Source organism: Platalea leucorodia (genome assembly GCF_965183815.1).
Source record: "Platalea leucorodia genome assembly, chromosome: 3".
In the NCBI taxonomy this organism is placed as follows: Eukaryota; Metazoa; Chordata; class Aves; order Pelecaniformes; family Threskiornithidae; genus Platalea; species Platalea leucorodia.
The window spans coordinates 122,770,483-122,797,141 of NC_138825.1; the positions used below are offsets into that span (position 1 = coordinate 122,770,483).

Sequence of the window (26,659 nt, forward strand, 5' to 3'; positions counted from 1 at the left end):
GAGATTCAAGATCCTGCTTTGGGCCAATATTTGCAGCTCCTCCAAGGTCCGACAAGCAATGTCTCTAGACACATGTCTTGAACCAGATGAGTTGTTTCTAAAGTGTTTGTTAAGTTTATGATAGTCAAATACTTCACTGCTCTGTGGTGTTTTATGTGATGCATAAGGAGAACTTGTCCAGGTTCTTTTAGGAATAGGAAAAAATTCTTGTGGTGCTTAGTCATCTCAGTGAGCAAGGCTCAGTAGAGCAAGAGTCATTCTTTTCACTGTCCCAATTCTCCTCACCTAACACCTCACTCAAGAAAAAAATACCCAAACCAGATGCAGACATAGGGGTCATTGGCCAAACTTGCAGGAAAATTGGGACATCTGGTCACATTAGCTATGTCACTCATGATAAAGTAAGTATTTTTGCATGTTTGAAGACAATGCTGGAGACAGTTTGATTCAAAAGTGGGAAAGTTGTTTTGCTTTTTTTTTAAGAATTCAATGGATCTCATTAATATGCATACTATTCTGAAATAAATTAGTTCTTAGTTCCAAGTATAGGATTTCCTCTGGTACTGTTCAACATGTTTGCACAGTAGTTCTGAATCGGGACACCATCTATCATTTTCTTCCATAGGTTGTACTAGTATTTGCGTGCACCTCTGTGTGTGTGTCTGTATTTGGAGGAATGTGTAAAGAACCAGGGTCTGCCTTGGAGGTCACAGAGGATGAAGTGTCACTGTGGGGGTATGTGATCTGTGCAGTACCAGAGACTGATCCCTGACCTGTTTGCTTGATCAGAAGATGCACAGCTGTAGGGACACATATGTGGCAGTGGACCGTTAATATATTTTGTCCTGAATGTATGCATTTTTTATTTCTGAGTCAGAAATACATTTGAGAAAAGCTCTAGGAAGGTGGTATAGTGTAGACTTTATAAGACTTTGGGTGGATGGAAAATCCAATGGAGGGGAAGAGGTCCAGGTCTGAGATGGAAACTCCTAGGGGAGGGTGAAAGGTGAACTTCTGCAGGAGGCTTGTGAAGAGGAGGAAGAGCTCTCTTTTGGCAAGAGCCTCACTATACATACTTTGTTAACAAGTTGATCGCAGTGAGAGAGAAAGAAGACTGTATGTCCCCAAGACATATCAAACAAATACAATTGATCATCTGATCATTTAATTCATGCATTTAATCAGCAATAGATTTGAATACAAATGTTAAAAGAAATTTTGTAGGCAAATGTTCAGTAAATGGCTTTGAAATAAATTTGCCTTTCAGTAATGAAATACAAAGATATTGTTTTAAAAGAGATAGTACTGAATATCTGCAAGACAGTCTTCAGAGTTATGTTCATCACACACAATTGCTGCCATTTAACTCGTCTTTTTCAGATTTTCAGATAGTTTTATGCATAGCTTAATAAATGTCGATACTGAATGAGTTTTTACTTACTTTAAAAAAATAAACCTTATTTAAGTGTTTATATGTAAAAACAAGTCAAGGTGAGAACAAAGGTAAGACAGAAGGAGTGTCTTACCTCTGAATGTTCAGTGGTTATTGGAGAGGATAAAACATTGACAGTCTTTTATGAGAAAGAAAATAAATGCTAGTCATCGTGAACTTCAAACAGCGTAGTTATAATTCAACTTTGGTTTACTTTTCACTCCCATCCTCAAAGCTTATCCTCCACCCTGTGTCCCATTTAACTCCTTCCTTTTGGATTGTGTCCAATCTTTTCATATAGGGTGGTCAAACTGTAATGCCTGGATTCATCTGTCTTGAGCTGAGGCACTTGTCTAAGGCTTCTGACCATAGGGAATGAATGAAGTTTGGGTTGTGCATGATCAAGAGCTCTCCACCATAGCAGGGTGGAGACCACAGGAGGAAATCAAACACGCGTGGATGATCAAAACAAGAGATTTGATTTGTTGTCTTGCTCCAGGCTGCAGTGATCTATCTCAAGACTTCCTGGCAGATACCCCAGACAGCCCTCATTGCAGGTTTTTTTGCATGCCTTATTGTCCCTTTTCCTATTTTTCTGCCTTCCCCATCTTTGCTCACTACTAATTAAATTTTCATTGGTCTCAGGTTTGCTACATATGTACCTGAGGTTGGTATTTCAGCTATGCTTACAGGGGCATTGCTGACCTTTCAAGGTTATGCTCCCCAGAAGGTCTCCAATTCTCCCCTACAATTAACTGTGCTATTAGGCCATTTCTCATATAACTCACTTTTCATTTTTCATGGTGTTATCTGTAATTCTTATCAGAGTGTTATATTGTTTCCTGTCATATCCACCAACTTTGTCATATAATGGTCTATAGTTTCTCACATCCCGTTCATTTAGCTTAACTTTACAATGAGGGTTTAGTCATCTGGCTGTACCACGTTGTTCAAGATGTCACTTCTAGTCCTATTTCTTGTTTGATGCTTTTATAAAACATGCTTTTTACATTTTTAATTGTCCTAATGCTTTTTCTGTCTTTGCTAGTTTTTAAGTATTGTGAGCATAAATGGACCTATCAAAGTGGTTTTCACAGATGCATTTGTAATCCCTCTTCCAGTTGTTAAAGTCATATATTCCTCACATGGTTTCAGCCATCTAAAATATAGTTTCCCAGGCTAAGCTAGACTTAGAAACAAAGAATCATAGAATGGTTTGGGTTGGAAGGGACCTATAAAGGGCATCTAGTCCAACCCCACTGCAATGAGCAGGGACATCTTCAACTAGATCAGGTTGCTCAGAGCCCCATCCAGCCTGGCCTTGAATGTTTTCACAGATGGGGCATCTACCACCTCTCTGGGCAACCCATTCCAGTGTTTCACCACCCTCATTGTAAAAAATTTCTTCCTTATAGCTAGTCTGAATCTACCTTCTTTTAGTTTAAAACCATTACTCCTTGTCCTATCACTACAGACACTACTTGTAGGGTCCTTCTTTGTCAAAAAGAAAACAAAAGATTTCCTGAAAATGATAGCTAGGTTAGGTGGAATAAATCTCCATGTAAAGCAATCCATCTTCCTACTCTGTTTTTTGAGAGAACCTGAAGGACTGATTTCTCTGGGGCAGTAATCTTCTGAAAAAAAGGCAGAGGACAACAATGAGTACTTAGTGGATGAGGGTCTGGGTTCCTATGGAAAGATTATAAGAACTGGGGAACAAAACTGCATAGTTTATTTTTCCCTCCTTTGTTTTAAAGAACTAAAGATAATTATTGAGGGCATAATTCTGAAAGATTTACTCACAGTGAGTGGTACTTTTTCACTCAGGTATTCCTTTGTGGTCAACACTCGCAATCGGTGAAATTACCTCACAGCTGTAGGTGACTGAAAGACCCTCTGAACCCCCAAGTAGGATTTTGAGGGGTTGAGCTTCATGTACTGAGGATAAGATTTTTACAGTCTGTCTACACATGGAATCTTTTTCAAGTACTTCAACACTTTGTATTTGTAAATTATGCACAAAGTACTTCTAAAATCTTTACATATGCAATATTTGCATTATAAATTCCTTCTCAGTTTTTACAAAAATGATTGTGTGAAAACTTTGAAAGGATAAAAGATGTCTTCTAGCCAACAAGGTAGAAAAGAGTGAGTTGTTGCACATCTGCAAAAGAGCATATCAGAACTAAATTGTGTTACAACAAATGTATTTTCATTCATCGATAGAAATCTGACATATATAGCAGTATACAGCTGATATAACATATGGGACAGCCCCGCCTAGTATCTTTCTAAAGTCTTTCAAGGAAAAATACATCAGCAGAACTGAAAATATCTGTGCTATTTTATATGAGAGGAGTTTTCCCCTTAAATCTGATAAGCATGACTTGAAAAAAGATGCTAATATAAAAAAGTCTTGAAAGTTCACCCACTATAGCTTGTCCTTCTGAGACATCAGTGGTAGCTTTCTGTGTCTGAATAATGCCTAGAGGCACTGTGATCCTTCTGTTAGATTTTCATCTCCCATCCATTGCCTCTCAATGGATTACCCCATGTAGGTAGGCACAGGTGTGTGACTCTGCTCCCAGCTACTGTCATCTCATAGAGTTCCTTTAGATACCACAATTTTTGTCTCTCTTAATTGAGCAGCCATTATCATATCTTCTCGGGTGGAGTTAATTTACCTTAATTTAGGTTCAATTTTCTTCTTTCTGCTTTCTCTTGTTTTAGGAGGCAGTGACTTCAAAGGTAGCAACTCACCACACAGAAGTTCTCCACTGAGTCTTCTGTAGATTGAACATAGTTGCTTTCTGATCAGTTCCTAAAAACACATGCTTTTTTTGGAGCCAGCATTTAGTTCAGTTTATATCTATTGACATTAACAGTGCTACTATCCACTTATTACTGTTGGACATAGTAAGACATATCATGTAATTACCTGTTTTTCATAGCTCCTACTCAATTCCCTTATTGTGTCCTTGAAACAGTCTAAATAAATCTATGCCGATAATTAAATTTTCACCATTTTACTTTCTTCTCCCTTTCGATAAACATCTTAGCAAAGAATCTTGATAATCATCTTGCCACTTAGTATACCTCATCAATCAGTATATTCTGTGCTTTGCCATGAACATGATTTAAACATTTTGTTTCCTGTCATAACCAATCTTCAAAATAAGGCACATTTTCTCCCCCCATCCAAAAATAGGACAACATACTTAAAAAGTTAGTCTGGGATGCTCTGGTAAAAAGCTTGTTAGAATCCAAATAAACAGTATCAATCCATTTCTTCTTGATTATCCCTACACAGTTGAAGGATGTGACTGTAACTCAGAAATCTTGCAGTTAAATATGATAATCTGTAACAGGCTTGAAACACAAAGGTTGCTTCAATGGCTATATTCACTCAGTGATGACAAAAGGTAAAATACAAATAATTTTATAGAGCAGTTTGTGGTGGGTTTTTCTGATGAACAAATATATTGGAAAGATCTAATTAATTCACCTGAGCTTGGCATAATGACTATGTATTCTAAAATCAAGCTTGTTTTATATTACAAAAATATAGCTATCTACAGCCCCTTCTTGAAAACCTAGTGTAGTTAGGACAATACTCAGATGTTGTTTTTTAGCATTAGAAACTGAAAAAACATCATTAGGACAAATATTACAGATGATGAATTATTTTTCTACACGTTGGCTTCAAATCTGCTGGACTCATCATAGTTGTTGGAGGGAATTTCATGTGGTTTCTCCTCTTCTGGAACCTGCCATGAAAATCAGGGAAAAGTTCAGTTGATGAGATATAGATATCCTTTTGCCATAAAAGGAGACTAAAGTGCACTGAGAAAGTCATTCTCTTTGTATATATTATGTGTCTATTCATTGACATTGACTGAGCCTGACATGAACCACCAGTTCTGAATTCTGAGGGAGGAATTCAGGGTTTTCTTAACAGAAGAACTCCTTAACACTGGTGTTAGCTACGAGAGTGCAAAATTAATATCTGGGATTTTCAAAGGGTTCTAAAGAAACAAGGTGACCATCTCTAATGAAATGCAAATGATGTTGTATGCCAAATATCAATGTCCCTTCCCATCACCTGATAAACATTACTTAGAATAGAATATTTCTGAGCAGTTCTACTGATACTACAGGACCTTCAGTTGAGCAGGGTTGTATTATTATCACTGGTCAACACAGGCTGTGAATTCTTCAGCCACACTTTAAAACTTTCCTTTTCCTGACATTTTTTATCATTTACATATGACAGCCTATTTCAGGTCTTGCTGAAAACCAGTGCTTTGACTTTCCTGAGGTCAAACAGTGAATGACTTGCAGAGCTGCATTAAAAGTTGCTTTTTCTGATTGTCATTGCTACAGCTGATCTTTTGGCTCAAAACTTCCCCTTAGACTGCAAACTTTCTCTCACCACAAGCCAAATTGTGTGGTCCATACTGGAGTTTAATTCAATAAAAAACTAATAAAATCCCCTTTTGGGTTCACAACATTTTATTTACAAGGAACGTATATCATGTATTTCTTCTTGTCTTGCCTTTTTGTGTTTGTCCTGGCATACAGGATAAAATGCAGATTGCCTAAATTAAGAATCTGTCATCAGTCTTTAATGAAGGGAGATGCAGAAAGCCTACAAACAGTACGGGGAGCTGCTTAAGTTAGCCAAGAGGAAAGGTATGTCGGAGTTTCTGCTCTGCACTTGATTGTAGGCATCCAACTCAGAGATGTATGTGGGACTCAGCTGATCAAATCTAGGTCTTTATGGTATAGAGCTCTACATTTAAGGTAGACCATGAAAGGTCTTTCATTATCAGTGGGGAATATAGAGACTTTCAAGGTTTTAATTCATGTAATCTAACATAGATCGGGAAGGATTCAAATGCACTGCAATTTAGAATTCATTGAGTGTAAAGGCAGCCTAGCAGGGCTATTTCAGATGCACTTGTTTCTCAGCCCCATTGTTTGTGTCTTCATGCATAAAACAATAGTGCCAGGAGACCTATCTTCTTCTGATAACCTCAGTGCTCAGATGATTCAATGAGGAAGCAGACAAGCTTCTGCTCAGCCTAAGGGAGACTCACCCTACAAATACTGACAAAGTGCTCTAAATTTCATTCAGTATGAAATTCTAGATGACACTAGAAAAGTAGCACCATTTAGCCAGAAATGCAAATATCACGTGTCTAAATTACAAGAAGGAAGAGGACACCTGACACAGCGAGCACTTAAGAGACAGGTGAAGAGCTCTACTGAGGTCTCAATTTGTTGCTTCTATTTCTGCTTTTTGTTCAAGGTTAGTCCAGTGTAAATGGCATGACTAGGTAGCAAGTCCAAAAAGGATCCTGAAGGTGGCCTTGATAAATTCACATTCTGAGGCAGAGCAACATTCTTGAAAGCTGACTTGTGTGCAAACGACAAACCCAAGGAGAGAAGGACTGAAGTGTGCTGTACATCCTCCAATATAATGAAAATAAAGGGAGGTTGTATCTTACCTCCCAATAAACAGAGTCATCAAAGCAGTTCTGGTCAGATGGTTGTCCCAAGAAGGGCAGCTTTAGAATACCACCTGCAGGAAAAACAGCATCAGAGGTTAAAAAATGGACAAAATGCCCCCCAAAATGTTCCTCAGATGTGCCCTGGGGAGTCATCTAAGTTTTCTGACTCATTTCCTAGTCTACAGAAATGCCCAACCATCTTGGGACATCAGGCCACTCATTATGAGAGGTGATGCAGGTTTCTTCATGTCAACATGAATAAAAGCCTGTTTTTAATTGCTCAAACCTTTCCCAGATTTCAGACTGGAATTTTATATTTCAAACTGAATTTTTGTTTGGAAAGTATCCACAATCACATGGAAATGTGAATATGAATAAATGTATATGTCTGAATCTCAAACTAGTTTCTGTTCAGAATTTTAAGTGTCTGAATCTAGAGAAGATTTCCATCCAGAAAAACATCTTACTACTCTTATATATACAACCCGATATCTTTGAAGCATGTATTCAGTAAGATAGTTAGGCTTCATTTGAAGACAAAATCATTGGAAAACTGCTTTTCCATATTTAAGTTTATGCCAGTGTGCCATCATGAATTATTTCTATTTTTCTATTTTGTGTTATTCACATGAAATTGTTGATACATTCAAGTTCTCCATGGGCAAACCTCTAAATTCACATATATTTCTGCTGCTATATGCATCATACTGACCTGTCAATGCTCCACCCGCCAGTGCAATTCCAATTGTACTGCCCAGGGCAGCAGCCTGCATGCCAGGAGTCAACCGGACACCTTGCCTGAAAAGGGCAGAAAAACAAACCATTGACAATAAAAAAATTGTTACACTTGGAGGATGATAATTGGTCTTACAACATTGTACTTGCTGTCTGCTGGACAAGATGGCTCATATAAAATATCCTGCTGTGTACAAAACAGAAATCATCATTTTATTTTGGTTTTGGTTTAGACTACAGATGAAAAAAATTCTTTGAAAAGGTTATTAGCATCTTGTAAGCCATTAAAGAATGCTCTCCTTTGTCAAAAAGACCAGCATTTCATTTTCTTGGAGTCTTTTAAGATAGTGGAAATAGCCCATTTTGCCAATTTTCTTGGAAATCTTACAGTTACCAGCAGTGTAATTGTAGAATCATAATAAAGATTCTTCTACATTTGAATGGTTCTTTATGCTGGTTTTTATGATGTTTTAAATTTATTTATTTTTACTTGAGCTTTTAATTTGAAACAAGCTTGGCATATAAACAGTATGTTACAGGCAGGATATCAAGAAGAGTCCTATTTAAACCAGAGCACGATGTCTGACATCAAATCAAAGATGTATTTTCTGAAAAAAAATCATAATTAGACCCAAGGAAGGTGGAAAATTAGGATAGACCTTCAAAAATCAATAAACTCCTTTCTCTCTTCTCTCTATAACTCACCTAACTTCCTCTTTTATTGCAGTTACTACGATGCCAGCGATACCTCCCAGTATTCCAGGTAAACCATGTAAATTATGAACTCCACAAGTGTCTTGAATGTTCAGCTTGGATGCCAACAAAGGCTGAAATGAGGTGAAATATGAAGTTTATAGTGAGTTTATAGTCATCCATTATCTCTAGAATGACATGCAAAAGAAAGTGCAGAAGTACAAGAAACGATTTAACTTATTTCATATATGCAAAGTTTAGCTATAAACCTGCTATCATCTTTCCCTTCATTGTGAAACTGTTTATACGCAGAGAAACCCAAGTATGTACGTATAATGGTACAAACATCCACACTACCATCATAAATATAATGCTACAAGACACATGACAGTCCACTGATACTCCTAATCTTTTCAGCCACTGCAGCGAAGGCTGAAAGAAGTGGCTAAGTAACACATACACGCCTGTTCTCAGTCTGTTCGTCAGGTATTTTCTTCCAGAATGTTTCTCCATCAGGACATGCCAATTTAAACAGTTTTAGTCAGAATATTTTGTTTTTACATTTTGCACATGGAACACTTCTATTTTATACTTCAAAAGTATTTTTTGATTACAGATATATTTAGAAATTTTAGAAGTCTGAAAACGTAATTAGTCCTATTTCACTAAAACATGGGCTTGGAGCAAAATGTTGGCAGCTCCTTGAACAGATATCCCAACTTTAATGAACTCTAATATCTTCGTGATCCTCTGTTTTTAGCTAGGTGATGGCCTGAAGTTAGCTCATAAGCATATATTTAAATCACACTGATCTAAAAATAACCGTTATCTAGAGATTACTCTCTATACTCTATCAGCCAGTTTCTAAACTGCCTTTCTAGCAAAACAAGGGAGCTCCAGGAAAGCCAATGAAGCACTAAGTAAATGAGAGCAGAGTTGGGTCCTCAATACGTACAGTCAGGAAGTGGAACCCAAGGACAGAGATGATTCCAGCAATGCTTCCAATGCACATGGCAGCAAAAGGGTAGATTGACAGGTCAGCACAGGTACCCACTGCTACTCCTCCTGCCAGGGTGGCATTTTGAATGAGAACCTGCAAAAAGTATATGGAGGTGGAGATGGTATATGTGGAAGAGAGGGTTGTTTTAGGGCTGAGTGACTTTGGAGGCTTTTTTGCATACAGAAGTTTTGCTTTTCTTCAGGTGGGATTTTTCCAATGAAGAATGAACAGGAATTTAAAACAGGGTTCCCTGTTACATGTTCAGGGTGTTGGTTCAAAGCTGCTCTAAGCCAGTTTCACTGGGGCTGGTTTAATGAAGTGCAACTTTTGCAAAGTCACTAAAACTCATCTGACCTCTCGAGAAGCCAGGCTGAGCCAGCAAGAGCTGCCTCCTACAACAGCAGCAAATTCTGCAAGCTAATTGAACTGTGCCTGCTCAGGCTGGGCTTAGGTAAACACTGCAACTGCTGCAAAGGAGTGGGTGAAAACATAGGGTTGGATTTTAAGGCAAGGAGATGAAAGGTTGGCAGCCTGGCAGCCCCAACCTGGTTTGACTTTGCCTGATGTGCAGCTGCACTGTGAGATTGCCAGGGAAAAGGTCATTGCCTTGAGAGGCCTATTTTGGCTGTTGCAATATGGTAACTCGCATAGGATCTTCTTTGGAATAAGACCTAAAAGTACACCTTAACATTGGACTAATGTCTCTGTGGTCCAGCAGGTTCTGTGGACAAGAGAGAACAAGGGAGCAGGACCATCACTATAACGTTTAAGAGCTTTTCACTCTCCGGATGCAGTGACCCACTGAGGAATCACCACACACCTAAAGCAAGGTGTGTTGCCTCAGGACCCAATCTTGCATTATAGCTTTTAGAAGTATAATAGCTCTAATTTTGCCCACAGTATGAGCAAAGGCTCCAGATAGCTCACGGACATTGGGAATCTGCCTAATCATCCTTATTATAGAGGGGTGACTCGATTTAACAGAGGTTGCCATGTGATTCTTACCATACTGAATTTGCCTCTTTGATCCACCAGGCTGGAGAGGGCAAATGTTACGACAGTACATGCAGCCAAGGAACAGTAAGTGTTGGCAATTGCTTTAATCTGGTAAATTTGTTCAGGTGCAATGGCAGAGTTAAAACTGGGCCAAAAAAGCCAAAGGAACAGGGTACCTGGATGAATATAAGTCAAAACAAAACAAAGACTATTCAGTCACAGGGGGTATTTCAATGTGAAAGATCCAAACCAACAGAACTAGCTACAAGAAATGAGGAAGATGATCAATAAGAAACATGAAATAGCCAAAATGCTGGAAGAAATAATAGATTATGCAGAAGTTTTTGACACTGGCAGCTGGGATTTTGACACATGGTCTCTGTCAAATATTACTGGAAAACTTTAATACATTGTGACCCCTTGTCATGCCCCACTCACTGCCAGAGCTCACCACCACTGTGAAAACCGTACCAGAATAGATTGCATTAGCAAGACAGTTCACAAGCAAATCCTTTATTATCTATTGATATAACTGATAGTTTTAGCTGGTAAATTGATCTATGAATAGATCTCACAGACAGATAATTGTATGGTTTCTAACATTCATTAGCGGGAAAGGCACAGCTCAATACTTTTAATTATGGCCAATTTCTATGGAAATGCTGCTTATAACAGAAGATTTAACAAAAAGGGAGTCACCACTAATGCACAGTGAAAAGGCATCTTTAATTTGATCTTTCCTTTTTTTAACCAAGGAAAAACTGTAAAAATATGTGTATCACTGAAAACATTGTGCATGCATCAGGCAAAAAATATGCCTTTAGGAGTGTACTTAAGAAAATGGATGCAGCATAATAATAGGCAATCATTAAAACTTACGGATGAAAGAGGGATGAACAACTGATCACCACTCACTATTACTTCACTTACCAATCATGGCAAATATGTCCGAATGATAGGTAGATTCATCATTTTCATGTTTGTTTTTCAAACCAGGACGATACAAGACTAGGGTTACGGCCAAACCAAAATAAGCTCCAAAAGCATGGATAGTCATTGAGGCTCCAACATCTGTGGCCTGTAATAGGGACCCAAAATAATGCCATAGATTTTATACAGCATAAAGACGAGGATTTGATGAAGGAGAAGTCTGGATGACTTTAATGGTTTATTTTCTATGGTAGAAACTAGAACCTAGAATACGTAAACTGGAAGTATTACAAAGTGAAAGCATTTGTTATAAACAGAAAACAATTATTGCTAAATAGTTGTACCTGAAATATTTCTGTAACTAGATGTTCATTGCATGCAAAGATTGTGATCTCCAGAATTGTCAAGATCAGCATCTGAACAGGACTCGTTTTCCCCAGGACTGCTCCAAATGAAATCAAAGCAGTTGCTGTACTGAAGTCTGCATTTATCATGCTGAAGTTAAGAAAATGAATAAAAACAAAACAAAGCAAAAGAAAAACACAGGAAAAAAACAAATCAATTTAAAGAGACCTGAAATAAGGCTGTAATAGCAAACCTGTCATATCATTAAAATGATACAGCTTTAACTCTTCAGATATAAAATTAACAAGATCGTCTTTGCAGATGAAAATTAAATCAAACCTTTCCAGATGGGTTTTGTAGCAATCTTACTAGCTACTGAGGAAGAAGTGTGGGAAGGTTACCTCCTGCTTATATCATGTATGTGCTTAGCTGGTTGAAATTATAGTGAAAAGTCAGATGAGATGTGTACTGTGGATGTGCAGGGATATTTCCAGCTCTGACTCTCACTTGAACTCCGAAGATGACAGGAGCTCTTAGCTTTGGTCAGATGGTTTATCTCATTTCAAAAGCCTTGCATGCCTATCTATCACTGTGCATCATGTTTTCACTAACTGTCAGGAATGACCAGTGTTAACAGGTTATGGAGAATGGCAAAGATAAATAAAAACACAAATTGGTCAAAAACTTGCAGCACAGAGGGGCAATTACTTATGGGTCCTTCTACAAATGCCTGTCTGTGAGCATTAAGGAGCTACTTATATTATTTCTGCTTGTCCCTCAGTAATGTTTGGATGCCATTCTTTTCAAAATTGTCTACATGTTGTCTCAGAAAAGAGAACTGCAGATGTGGAAAACACTCTGAGACCTTGGTAGAAGCAGGACAGATGAAAGAGAGGGGGATTAAAAGTATCTAGAGACATTGCTCATGCGGTCTCTTATTCTATTACTGGGGTCCAAAACTTACTGTAGTATGGTGCTCATGCAAATCATTCCTTGAGAAGTGGGAGAAAACCTCATGAGTGGATAGACATACTGTTCCAGCCTTTTTTCTGTGATCCCATGTGTCATGGAAGGACAGATCCTTTCATGCCTGCTGGATGCAGGAGATGCTGTGCTACTGCTGGAAATCTTCCAGCTTCCACAGCTCCACAGATTCAAAGCAGTCTCTCCACATGACCTATGGCCCACATGTAACCACCTCAAGTTTCATCCCACCCTTTGGTTCCCTTGGTCCAGTGCACCAGGTGGTGCCCCTTTAGAGGCAAAGGGCAAATGAATGTTGAGAGGTGGACAGTAAGGCTCAACAAATTGCAGTGAACTTAGATGTCTGATTCCACAGGTGGTGTAGTTTATGGCTTCTCCTGATATCTTAAGGGATAGAAATGTCAATTTTGGTAGATTCACATGTACCTTTTGATATTAACATGAATTTTCCCTCCTTGCATGTGCCAAAATCCTTGCATCAGGGTTCCCCACTGGAGACCGAAGGCAGCAATTAACATGTTGATACCAACACTGCTGAATCCATATTTCTTCAGAAAGGTCATCAGGAAACCAAATCCAACAAATATCATCACATGGACATCCTGAAAGACTGAAGGGAAAACATATCTGTGTAGTAATTATGAAGGGACAAATGAGGATTTAACAGAAGAGAAAAGAGTTCCAAACTCATGTCATCAGTGTGATCCATCTTTCCCCACTTCATGACTAGCCTACTAGTTGAAGATTGAGTGTCTGGAAAATGCAAGACCCAATTATTGATTTTATCCCTTGGTATATCACTATGGAAAGAACACAGGATCTCTATACTAGCAAATTTAATGTGTCTGGAACTGTTCTCTGCATGGGAAGCTACCTGGAACATCACAGCTTCATGTCCTTACAGAAAAGTTCTCTTCCCCCTCAAATAAAGGTTGTCACATCCAGCATGTTCTGGCTAACTCCAAAATTGTACATGGGATTTATTTGGTAGAGTGCTAGTTGACCCAGTGCAAAGGTATGCTTGTGATCCCTAAAAATTACTGTACAAGAGATTGATTTCCTTACCCAGGTAAAAGAAAAAGGCAGTTAAGGTTATGTCTAAACTAGGAAATTAATATTGCTAATCAGCATACACTTAGCCCTCCTTCAAATATGGTTTTTTTTTTCAAATATGAATTTTGCTAAAATATGGCTAGTTTTTTTCTGCTTTTTTAAAAGTTTTTTTTTTTTAAATTTCCTTTTTTAGGCATTTTAATAGATACTGAATTTATCACCACAACATGGATATTTTATATTTTAAAATATTTTGTTACTCTGAAGTGTTTTATGTGATTTGATGGACTCCACACTAAACAGGTTTGAGTTCTGTAATTAAAGCTTTTTCTCTGATTTTATTGTTAGTAAGAACCTCAGTACAGAGAAACTATTTCTTTTCATTTCTATTTCATTGCCTCTTACATGTGAATATGTGGGAAAAACAAGACATTGACCTGGTTAGTATATTTGGCTTGAAGTTACGTTTCTCAGTTACATACTTTCAGTGTTCCTATAGTTTTGCTATATGCATTGCCATGTTTAGCCAAAAGAGGGCCCAAAAGTATAATGTTACTGGAGATTCCTAATAAACTCTATTATATTTGCACTGTGATATTCCAGCCCTGACCTAGCACTGAAATGCATACATGCATGTAGTAAGATCCTTTACATTAGGCTACAAGCATCTAAGGAACAGCATAGAAACGCAGGTGGTTTGCAGACATCCCCAACCCTTTTGTTTCCTCTTTAGGCTGGACATTTTCTTGGTATTTTCCTGACTTCGGTAATAGCCAGTGATGGGATTTTTAAGGCCCTTGCAGTCCTTTGGAAGCTTCCCATTTTCCACTGTGTTACTCAATAACCAGAACTACTGTCTAAACTCTTGTGTTGTGCTTACTACTTATTTTAAAAGATACACAATCAACTTAACTTTCCCCTTTGGGCTTCTGCTTTTGATATACTTGCGTATTTTGTACTGCAATGCTGTGTGAAAAATAACTGTCTTGCTTAGAGCTCAACATATTCCCTTGCTTCAGAGGACCTGGCAAGAGATGAAAAACATATGGCTGGGGACAATACAAACCATGCTAATACAACCTTCCTGATCCTACCAGCAGCAAAGTCTTTAGTGTCTTAGTGAATGCAGAACCCAAAACACAGCTTAATTTGCCCATATTCCTGTGTCAGACGGAGCCAGCAGGGGGTATTTATGAAAAGGATATTAAAGTACAAGATCATTTGATGGGTACACCTGTCTGTGCACCCTCCCAGCTTGCAGCAACCTGTGCCACAGGAACGAAGAGCTGGGGCTTTGTGCCTGGCTTGACTGGGGTGGTGGACTGCACATCTAGAACAACTCTCCTTCAAATGTCTTGGAAAACAAATAGCAGTGGTTAGTGCTAGTAGGACTGAGAGTGGGTAGCCTTCCTAGCATTCCTCTAACACCACCCTGATGATCTCAGGTACAGATGAGCACCCACCTTCTTTTTTAAACAGGGCAAAAATATGTTGGCAGGTCACATGAGAAAGCTTTTCTCAAATAAGGGAGGGAGTAACCCAAGATCTCTTTCCCTCTTTTTTGAGGATAAGTGGGAACTGGATACTGAACAAGTCTTTTTCTCCCCTTTTTAAAATAATTTTCTACAAGTGACCATTCACCCAGTAACCTGTGGGATCAGCACCTTTGCATTTGAGAAGTGGCCCAGGTTATTTGTCTGACTCTTGTAAAACTATTTTATTAAAAGCTTGTTAATGTTACCAAAAAAATACAGAACTAGAGGAAAAATCCATAAAAGCTGCACAGGAACATCTACAAAAGTAGCCTTTTTGTTTGACTTTAGCAGAAGAAAATGGAAATGTATTTAATGAATACTTGGCATGATAAGTCAAAATGATATATGACTTCAACAGTTTTCAGTTTATATCACAGTTGAGTTTAATGCACAAAATGAGGGGTACATTTGAAAATTACCTACTTCTGCTCTTTTTACTATTTAATCAGCCTATGTGATGGACTTTCCAACAAAATTTTAGTTTTGCCCATTCAGGGTAATCAGCTTAATTCTGAGTTTAATTCTCAGTGCCTATCAATAGGGCTTCTGTATACTCAGATCTCTTTTGAAAGGTGTTTTTAAAATTCTTACCCCAGCCCTGAATATTAGAAGCAATTCTGTTTGAAACAAGCAGCTGGTTGACATGTAATCCTGCGTCCTAGCTCCGGAGGGCTAGCCAGGATTCATATAAATGGTTTAAAGCTGTCTTGACTTATTTACACAGAAGATTAAAAGTCCTGGTTAAAACTAGGTTAATTCATGGATGTTGAGGACAAATTTCAACTACTCGAGCCTATACCTTGTGCTTTAACTACCTCTTATGCATCCTTTTAAAGAAGAGTAGGTCTGGAATGATTTCAGATGATGGAGAAAACAGCATGATTTGAAATAAACTGTTTCAGTAACTAGTAGTGTTTGACAAGACATAGTACTTCTGTTCTGAGACAGGAGAATAAAGATTGGGAAAAATGGTCCAGCAGATCCTAAACAAAACCACTGCACATGATTCTGCAAAGTTGCCCAAGACCAACATATTAGTTCCACTGCAAGGTCTCCACATGGTGGTCAGTCTCAGTGCAAAGATACTTGTGGCATCTAGGTGTATACTACAATGGTGATTTTGTTCTGCCTAAAGGAGTAAAATGTAGAACCCTGAACAAGAGAGGCGCAAAGGTTTTCCTAAGCCATGAGTCATGGTTCAGTCACAGGGCATTACATACATGATACCAGCACTAAAGAAGTCCTCTAGGAGTGTTTGCAAAACCATCATATGCCCTTGTCCTCCCATTTTAGTGTCACAGCACACCTGAAGTTGTCCATCCAATTCACCATGCCTGTACTTGCATCCACCAGAAATAGATATAATGCAAAGCTATGCTTTGGGAATGATCTCAGCTCACCCCCCCCACTTATCTGAGTGCAAAACTATGATGATCCTCAATTATTGTTTTCATCTTTCTTCAGTCCAAATATACAACAGCTTGGATTCATGGTGCTGAGGTATTTAAGGCATATAAAAGCAGCCCCTGCACTGCAGTTCTGAGAATATAAATTGGCCCCTGGATGAAACAACTAAATCTATAAGGTACAGATGGGTTAACATCCCTGGGGACAGCCTGGGAAGGAGTTTGAATTCATCATTTTGTGAAATCAGAGGAAGTCCTGGCTCAGGATATGTCCTAATACATCTATACAGCCATAGCATTAACTTTCTGCTGGGTCCTCAGGCAAACTGTGCTCTTGTGTGCACTGTGTAGACAGGGAAGTTTGAGAGGAAAGGGGCTTAAAAGTGAAAACACAGGTATTAGAAAATCCTGCTTTTATTCCAATTCTTTATTCTGAATGAGATCCATCAACTCTTAGGTCAGCATCTAAAAGTCCAACAGTACATCTGCAGTGTTTTCTTAGTTTATGTCTCTACTGAACAGCCTGGCCAAAAGGCAAATGGCACAGGTTGAGTCACTTCTGTACAGCTACATGCTCTTCTCTCCCAAAACACTGTTCCCACCTGTACTACTTATTGAGAGTAGTCCCTTATCTATGCTATGCCTAAAGCCGTACCTAGCAGGAGGTCAAGGTGCTGGTCTGCATGAGCCAAAACCACGGCAGAAGCTTGCTAGCAGTTCAATAGTGTGGAACGCTGAGGGACAGTGTGCAGGTATAACATAGTCATACACTGCCTATGCAGGAACGCATGGGAGACAGCAGGCAGTTTCTCCCACATACTTTAGACACTGGTAGTAGGGAAGAAATAACTATAGATGATCCCTAACTGGACAGATTGTATTTAAAGACCTATATTGTAGTGTTAGCATCTGGTGAGAAGAATCCTTTTCTCTGTGATGCTGATGAGGCCTCTGCCCTCTCTCTGATGCCTTTTTAAGATGGAGGTATTAAATTAAAAAACAGGGCTCCACACAAGGGCTAGGAGAGGGTTTTGTTAAGTGCGAGAACAGCCTATCCCAGGAGCTCTCCAGGGAACGCAGGCACAGGCACAGGCAATCTCCATCCAGAAGACTCGAAGTTTACCAAGAAGTGCACCACAGTACTCTAAGGGGTCATTGAATTAAATCTATTAAATTACTGGCATAAGCATGAGGATCCCATGCACCTTTCCTCCAAGAAAATGCAAGTCAATTTAGTACCAGAGCCAGCAAGTATGATATTCAGACTGGAGAAGGTCATTTTCTCTGTTCTCACCCATGTCCTAGACAGCATCCTTCTGGCTTACCGATTTATACAAAGATGCCCAAAACACTATTGTTCTGTGGCTGTATCTGTTGTTGTTGTGTTGTTTTGGGGTAGAGTCAGAGAAGAGGTAGACAGGTGTTTTAGGCAATAGCTATGTTAATAAAATAACAGTGCCAAAGTAAAATTATCTGTGGTGTCAAATCATTAGTATGGTCTCTGGCATAGTTTTTGCCTAGGCCAACTATCACCTCCTGGGTGACAGTGGACCACGGGTCATTCCCAATATACCGTCTAGATAAGGCCACTTAATATAGGAACTGGGATAGTTCAGTATCATGGACATGGCCAAGCTGTGTCTCAGAAAGAGAATGAGTGCGGGCATAACCTAAGTTACTATCTATCAGGGATACTGCTGCATCTCAGTGGCGTTAACCCAAATGTGAGTAATTAGCCCTTGATGTTCATCAGCTGACTTGCATCTGGAGCTGAATAATGCCACGCATTCACTGTTCTCTCAGCTGGACAATGCTCTGTGTGAGAATACACAACACAAGACTACTAGGGAGTGAAGTGACCCTGAGGTCACGTTCCTCTGTAACAGTCACTGAAAAGCCAGTTGGAATGAGACAAAAAGAGGGATACATTCAAAATTACATGGGTACTACATACAGGCAAGGAGTTCTGTACCATTATGATCATTGTTAAGAGCACTGCAATCAGGACTACAAGTCGTTATAGACATCAGAGACAAGAAAACAAACAACAGATCTTCAATACTGCCAGCAAGACACAGGCTGCTCCTCTGCAGACTTGTTTTTCTATTTATTTACAACAGTCTGATCTTTCTGTTAGGAGGAGGAGGGTGGGAGAAGTCAGCAAGGACTTCTCAGGTCAAAAGCTTTTTCCCTGAACTTCATCAAGCATTTGCAGAATGAAAAATCAACAGAAACATTTGCAGGCTGAACCATTACTGTCTACAACTGAGCCACTGCTTTGAAAGATAGGAGGGGGTTATCCACCTTGTGACAAAAACTATTGCTCTTCGTGGAGTCCAGTTTCTGCAAATATATTTTGTAATGATGATGAATATGATGCCCAATTTCCATCCTCTCATAAGACAACCTTTTGAAATGTGGATGATGATAGTAATGAAACATTCTGTTCATTTTCATTATTTGACGCAGTAATCAGGATAGAAGGTCTGGCAAGAAGCACTACCATCCATCTCTGGAAAATGCTAGGGTTGTTGAAAGCAATTAATATTTCTCCAAGTTTTAACCTGCTATGCAAACACTACAAAAATTTTCAAGAATCTTCTCTCCCAGAACAGCTAACTTCTCAGCAGTTAGCTACTTTCAGAATTTTATATGTGCTCAGCTTGAATTTGTCTTTGAAGCCTGCTGCTTTCACACCTCAGAAAAAGTTTGTTTGCCCCAAAGCATGCCTTTCTTTTCTAGCTATAGGTCTTGTAAGTTATTCAGAAATCTTGCTTAGGATTAGTTTAAAGAAATTCTAACTTCTATAAATCTTAGACAGCAACACTTACGTGGGTATAAAGTTGTGGATAAATCACGCTTGTCATATTCCACAAATATCCCAAACAAAACAATGATGATCGCTTCCAGAAGAAGAGCCAGGATCGAGAACTTGAACCTCATGTTGGTGTCAAGGGCTGAAGGCATTGCAGGAGAGCAGGAGGCTGTGGGAGCCTGATAAAGGACTCTTGCCTTCAGTGGAGCTGCGTAATTCAGAGGGTCTGGGTGTTACAGCAAAAAAAAAAAAAAAAAAAAAGAAACAGAGACAGAGGAGAACACACCGTCACACCCACTGTGGGAGGGAAACAGTATGGGTCAATATAGCGATTTCTATTTCCCAGGCTATTTCTGTGCATGAAATGTTGGCTTACCTATTTTTTCAATTTGTAATGCAAACCAGCTCATTTTGCCACAGAGACGCTTCTCACTGTCTTATCTGTATTTTAAAAAGGAAATAGCCTAAAAGAAAATCTCACTGAGCCTGGTTTGCCACACATAGTAAGGATCACAGCGACAGTCAGTTGTGTTTCCTGTAGTCAATAATTTCTTCAAGTTGTAGCTTTTGTTTTAAAATGTAAATAATTTTTCATCTTACATGAAACATGGATAATCTCCTATCTCTTCATATAGGATATGATAAGCAAAGAGAATCTCTTTCAGCAGGCTGAAGAAGTACTTGTTCTTATTTCACAGTGAATGAAGTACTTAGAGCACAAGTTCTCATTGTAGACTCTTATTTAAAAAGAAAATAATTAGACTTCTTCATAAGAAAAAATGATATTCCTAGTTCTTAAAAAATAAGGATGTAGATTATTAAAAAGAGGAATTTGAAGAAACAGCTCAATTTTTCAATTTTAATTATTTCTTTTTGCATTTCCCTTGTCTCAGAAAATGAAAATTGGTCAAAGACCAAATCTCTTAAAAGGTTTCAAAAAGCTCAGTTTGTAAACTTTCTCAAGAATCAAGGAGCAAATTAAATTTCACTTAGATTGCTGTTGGGTGATCACTTGTTCTTGAGATTCACATTACTTGTCAAAATTTGTCTTGACTCCTAAAAGTTTTGTGGCTAAAATATTTTATTGATGTGATACTGAGTAACTTGACCTCTGTTAATCCAGTATTCAGAAGATAGGCCAAAATTGTATGGCAGGAGCCTTTATTTCATGAAAAATTGTATCTATTAAAAAAAGGGGTGATATTGCAGTAGTAGACTAATTGGTCATGAAGTAGTAGTGCTAGGATACAGCAATAAAATGCCGTATCAGTCCTTGGGTATAAAAATTGGCATAATCTATAGATGCTGGGAGGTGATGCTACCCTGGGCTGCTGTCCTGGTGAGACTACTGTTGGAAAACTGCTCATGTGCTATGAGATTTAAAGAACTCATTTTTTTAGGGTACATCTATACTGGTGTATCAGGCAGTGCCATGTGCATTTCTCTGGTTCTGAGGCCAATTTACATATTTGTCAATCTTTAGCTTGCCAAGCAGGGTGGCTGACACCAGGCACCTTTTAGGGATGGTGCCCTGTTCATGGTAACTCCTGGACTAAGTCTGCTTGACCCTGCTGTTGTAATCTTAGGAAGGATAAAAGCCCTGGCACTGTTCAGTTTTCTAGTATAAAGTTAAAATTAGACCATTGTCCAAACTAAGTTTAAAATGAACGGCAGGAAGATATCCCAGGGTAGGCTTAGGTTGGACATTAGGAAAAGGTTCTTCACTCAGAGGGTGGTGGAGCACTGGAACAGGCTCCCCCAGGAGATAATGACAGCGCCAAGCCTGACAATATTTAAGAAGCACTTGGACAATGCCCTCAGACATATGGTGTGAATTTTGGGGTTGTCCTATGTAGGGACAGGAATTGGACTCGATGATCCTTGTGGGTTCCTTCTAACTCAGGACATTCTACGATTTTATGATTCTATGATCTCAGGTTTTTCTCCTTGAAAATGAGTCTGTGGATTTGGAATGTAAACCAAATTATTTAGCAAGAGGAACATACCAGTCTGTCACAGAATCAAACTTGCAAGTGGCAAAGCTAAAATAAGCATACATGTATTTTTTCTTTGTAGTGACTGTATTTCATTTGAACAGCTCAAAGAGAGGAAGCAGAGCTTTGTTAAAAAGCTATTGCTCATCCTTGCTGTACCACAGGATAAGACAGACGGCAATGTCGGCTTGTAAGGACCTGTGAGCTCCTTCTTTTGCACAGGAAGTGATTAAAAAAGAACACAATCACAAGTGAAGTTCATTGGTTTTTGACCATAGCTCAGCCATGAATATCTTGTGTTATTCATTACATAGCATTTTCCCTAGGGAATATCTCACATGACATGTGCAATCCTTTCAGGGGTGCAGAAAAGGCTCCTTGTTGAAATCTTATTCGGGAAAGTGCCTTCTAATAAATGTTTAAATTTTAAAATGAGTCAAATCAAGTTCATTCAGTCAGGACTTTCTCTGAGATTTCTACTTTATATCTTAAATTTCATGCAGGTACATAAACACACACACCCCCAACAGACACACAATCTATATTGAGAGCGTATTCATGCATGTCTTAGTCTTAGTCTTAGTGGGTCACATTATACTGCCTTTGTAATTAATGCGAAATTATGTGCATCTCAGGAAAATTATTAGTCTTGACTCTCTTCAACAGTTGTCTTAGGAAAAGATGCATAATGTTTTAGAGATTCTCTTTTCCCTTCATTGATTATAATGCAAGCCTTTGGTGAGTAGTTCAGATTTAAGCATCCAAACTCTAGAAACTTGACTCAGGACAAGGCTTTTCACCCAAGATTTTCAAGGACTTGCCAAATGTGCCCTTTTGTTCTGCTGTAATTCACGTGCCTTATGCAGTGGATGAGACGGGGATCTGCTACCTGAGAGTACAAACAAAAGCTGTGCTCCAGCATGTTTATGCCAGAAAGCTGATGTACCAGTGTAACTGGAATACACAGTCCTTAAGAATTACACTTAGCAAACCTCACATTGCCTTCTTAGCAGACTGCCCAATGCCTCGCTTTCCCTCCTCCTGTCCCTCCTTTTTCTTTTCTCTTTTTTTTGGCCAGAAAGAACAACTTAGCTGTTTTCCCAGTGAGGTAAACTAATGTCCAGCAGCCACAGATAAATGGCCCCTATACATATACAGGTGATTTACATGCAAATAAGGACTCCAAAGAAATTATATTCCAATATTTATGTACTCCAATATTTGTTCTTCAAAATAAATGAAACACTTCTCTCTCACCATTAACAAAGCTTAATCTGTCAACATTTGACTTCAGATATTACCAACTTTAAGCAAAAAGGACGGACAACACTAGCTGCCAGGAGGAAGAAGATGCTTTATCCAGAGGGTGGAGTTGGGCTATTTTGCTCACTGGACTTTTGGGAAAACCCAGTTTGGCCTGACTCACTGCCTCACTTTTTGCCCGTTGAGACAGGCTTTGGCTTGTATCGTGTTTGGGTCTGGGTACTGCTTCAGGAAATGGCAGATCTTTTAGATATTCTCCTCAAACATCTCCAAGGGAAGAAGGGTAAATAGCCATACCCTGAGTCTGAAGCAGCAGTGGCAAGGAGAACAGTTTCAGCTTTCCTCTGCAAAAGCTTGGATTGCTCTTTGTGACTGTGACAACATGCTGCTCTACCCTGAGCACCGAAAACGACAGTTTTAAACTCCTTGTAGCTCATCCAAACCTGATGAGAATTTCACAGGACAGGGAAAAGGCATGTTCGCAGCATGCAGTCTCCCCTGTCTGCCGGATCTGCTGCACACTGGGCGGGTTTCTCCAAGAAAAGAGTGAAATGAAATCACGGGAGGCGTTAGGCACTGACAGGGATCTGTAAACACTGTCCTCGGTATACACGGCTCAAAACAGAAACAGCTTCATTTCTCTAGAGGAAAAGAGATTATTCCCACACTTTTAGCTAATTTGTGTATGAATGAAGTTCCCTATTAAATAGAAAAACTTTTACAGGTGGCTGTGGGCCCTCAATCATACCATATGTGGAGAGTACGAAATGTTTATCCTGCTAAATTATGAAAACAAGGTCTTGATCCTGCAGCCCTATATCACAGTGGAAACTTTGAGCATAGGAGAAAGTCAGTAGGTCCTGCATTTTGGCCTGATACACTTCCCAGCTGAAGCACCTGCCATGTCAATGACTGTCTGTCATTCCCAGCTTTTTTCCTGATTGTCTTGTTTCTGACACGAGCTTGCCAGGTGATGGGGAACAGCCAACTGCAACATCTCATTTCAAAGGCCAACAGTCTTTACATGTCCATCCAGCTGCTGCATAGGGCAGTCAAAAATGCACGCATCTTGAGCTGCTGGTCTTTAGTGTCCAGGAAATTCCCTTGTGTCTCCTTATTAGCTTCAGCCCAGTCACGATGGCTATAAATACAATGGAAGAAGTGAGAATGTTCTGTGATAAATATTGTTGCACACTTGGATCTACTAACTAACTTTGGGTATTTGCCTTTTAAATGACTGTAGGGTTTTTCATCCTACCTTTCCTTCTGATGGAAAAATATGGTGTTGGTGAGGTATCAGAGCCTTTATGTAAACAAATATAAAAAGTTAGGGCAGACTTTCAAGCTTTCAGACAAATAAAAATAAGAGATAAAGGGGTAGTTTGAGCAGTGTTCTTACCTAAAGAATGAGAAAGAAGCTTCATTTAATAATCTTCTTACAGAATACTGTCAAGCATCATTAGGAGTGGCATTCACCTGACCAGACATATACTATACATTTCTGTATCTGATCTAAACAGTGATGCTTCCCTTTTAAGTCAGAAGAGAGAAATAGAAACTTCCAAAGGCAATTGTTTTAATCTTAAAGGAAAATACCTAAAATAGGCTAAATAGGCCAGGTGAATGCAAGGACCTGGCACTCAATGCCATTTTGGTCATGTTTGTTGGCTGACACAGGCTCAAATCAGCTTCAGAATGCCTCCTAGAAGAGAAGCGATGTGGTCTGCTGAAGAAGCTGATGTTATTTAAAACTCTGAGTTCACTTCTTTGAAGTCTGAGATATGAGTATCCCTCAGCCAATGATGTGGATTTATGGAGCATGACTTGGGTGCACACCAATCTTTAAGCTACTTCTTGGTGTGCGTGTATGCTCTTATTGTGGACATAGCTACAGAGACCAGACAGGTACGATAAGGTGCAGCTTGCCTGCACACTGTGACAGAAATATTTCTTAGATCTCCTGAACTTTGAGCTGAATAAGTTTTTTTGAGAACATTGACATTTATCTCATTTACTGTGTGGTGTCACAGTAAAAGAGTTTTTTCATTAAACATTAACTTTAACGCTTTGAGTCAGCGGAAACCTACCTCACCTCAAGCTGAAAGCTCAGCCAAGTAAATGCAGTTTCTCCATGCGGTTCTTAAATAGGCTTCTTCACCTTGAAGAGGGAAGTAACAGTAGGGGTGTTTTCTGACTCTTTGGATAGCAACAGTAAGATTGTCTTGACTGGATCCATATCACACCCACCAGCCTTTTACCTGCTTTCTTACAAATGAAGGGAAAATAAGGTCACTAATGCACCACTAAAAATTTATTACAGGGAATACTACGATATCCATCAGAAGAGGGAGGAAACACAATGGACAAGTAGCAATCACAGCTTAATAGATAGATAGTTTAGTTTACCTCGTTATTACAGGGTCTCTTGCTCAAGTGACTGTGTTTTATTATTCCATTGAAAATCACACAGACTTTCTTCTCTATGGAGGACCTTGCTTGATTACTGTGCAATGTTTTTCCTCTCTCCAGTACACAAAGAACTGATAGAGGTAGAAGGAATTACTCAGTCTTTTTGTTCTCCCCTCTAAATATAATAGGCCAGAGAACTACATCCAGCTAAGCTGTGTTTGGCTAAATCATACCTTGCTGAAGAGGAGCATGAGGGGCTTAGAAACTTCACTCTTTCATGTTCTGCTTTTATTTCATGAGCAATGCAAAGAAGGAGTAAAATGCAGAAGCAGAAGTTTTTGGTTGAGGTGTATCCCAAAGTTGCAGGAAAGCTGTTTACAAGAGATAACGGGGTTCGTTCTCATTTACACAAGGGCCAGTTTGTACAGTTCTTGATAAAAAAGGGACTACTGCAGGGAAGATGGATACTTTACATACACCTTAAAGCTCTACCTATTATCCTGAGAAAGCAATAAGAAATAGTATAAATGAGATGAATACTTTAAGTCTCGGATGCTACTTGCAAAAGATGTTAGTGATAAAGCATGTATGTCTATTGTCCTTTCTTGTGTTAACATAAGTGTTTCTCTTGCTCCCCATCAGTCCTCTGTGCTTAATCATATCAGGGCACTCGAGGTGGCTCTTACTGGGATGCTGTTCCTGCCAATGCAAAGTCCCTTACTTAAGTCTTGCTCTAAAGGCAAGCAGGTATTAAGCTTCTGAAAAAACACAAGGATATGACTTCAGACATGGCAATGTATCATCTCAGTTGTCTTCCCTTACTGAGGACTGTCTCTAGGTTTCAAAATCCAGTCTGGAGCTGTGAATACACCTGTATTTGTGTTCACTCTACTCTTTGCATCTTGCCAGAAGAGCACTAGGAAAGGGCACTTGTCAGGGAAACTGAGGAGAAGTCTCTTGTTCCTCACTGACCTTTCATGATACAGCTTTCCTTATTGGCATCAGCAAATGCCCGTGCACAATAATCTGAGAGATCTCCAAGTTCTCTTAGATTGCAGACACTCTACAGTATCACTTCCTTTAGATTTGTTGCCTTCAGTTTGTTCTTGTTACATTCATGTTAATCAAAATAAAAATTTCCCAAAACATAGGATAAGATTTAAATGGAAACAGAAAGTTTTATGCTACCAAAGCAAAGGCTTTGGTAGAAGCTCAGTAGTGGGGATGCTGTTAAAAAAGAAATCTGGAAAGATGCACCGAAAAATGATTATTTTTCAGTGTTGTTTACAGGATTTCTTAGCTGTGCTAGCTATAGAGTTATTGGCAGCATGCAGTTTGGAGGGTTGTTTACCAGTATCAAGGAAGTTATGTATTCCTCTGAATTCCCTTTTACCTGAAGATCACATTATGCGCAAAGGAGTCTTCAAAACAGTTTCTAGTAACCCCTTGTATGTTCAGCTATCAGTTGAGATAAAATTTAAGTGGACTTTCAGCTCCAGGTAAAAGTCCTGATCATCTGTGAATCTGCACAGATTCTGTAACGTGCTGATTTATTA

General features: G+C 39.1%; 1 protein-coding gene across 2 annotated transcripts; it reads right to left on the reverse strand.

The window, feature by feature from the left end:
• Window positions 1-2,938: 2,938 nt before the first annotated feature.
• RHAG (Rh associated glycoprotein) lies at window positions 2,939-19,658 on the reverse strand. Of its 2 annotated transcripts, XR_014227638.1 has the most exons (11): window positions 19,454-19,658; window positions 13,055-13,238; window positions 11,644-11,794; window positions 11,300-11,447; window positions 10,379-10,545; window positions 9,329-9,466; window positions 8,386-8,507; window positions 7,658-7,743; window positions 6,943-7,016; window positions 4,117-5,199; window positions 2,939-3,596 (listed from the first exon to the last, which is right to left on the reverse strand). XR_014227638.1 is itself a non-coding variant. In XM_082306643.1 (10 exons), the coding sequence occupies exons 1-10, from the start codon at window positions 19,587-19,589 to the stop codon at window positions 5,122-5,124; spliced, it is 1,284 nt and encodes a 427-aa protein (XP_082162769.1). In that variant the 5' UTR covers window positions 19,590-19,658; the 3' UTR covers window positions 2,939-5,121. The 2 variants fall into 2 exon arrangements, 1 of the variants encoding a protein (XP_082162769.1); XM_082306643.1 differs by having other exon boundaries at window positions 2,939-5,199.
• Between the last annotated feature and the right edge of the window lie 7,001 nt (window positions 19,659-26,659).

Excerpts from the sequence above, each read along its gene's own strand:
- RHAG (XM_082306643.1), bottom strand. The coding sequence starts at position 19,589 with ATGCCTTCAGCCCTTGACACCAACATGAGGTTCAAGTTCTCGATCCTG. Across the intron at positions 13,239-19,453 it reads ATCCACAACTTTATACCCAC|TCTTTCAGGATGTCCATGTG; the intron begins GTAAGTGTTGCT and ends TTTTCCCTTCAG. Across the intron at positions 11,448-11,643 it reads TAGTTACAGAAATATTTCAG|GCCACAGATGTTGGAGCCTC; the intron begins GTACAACTATTT and ends TCCCTATTACAG.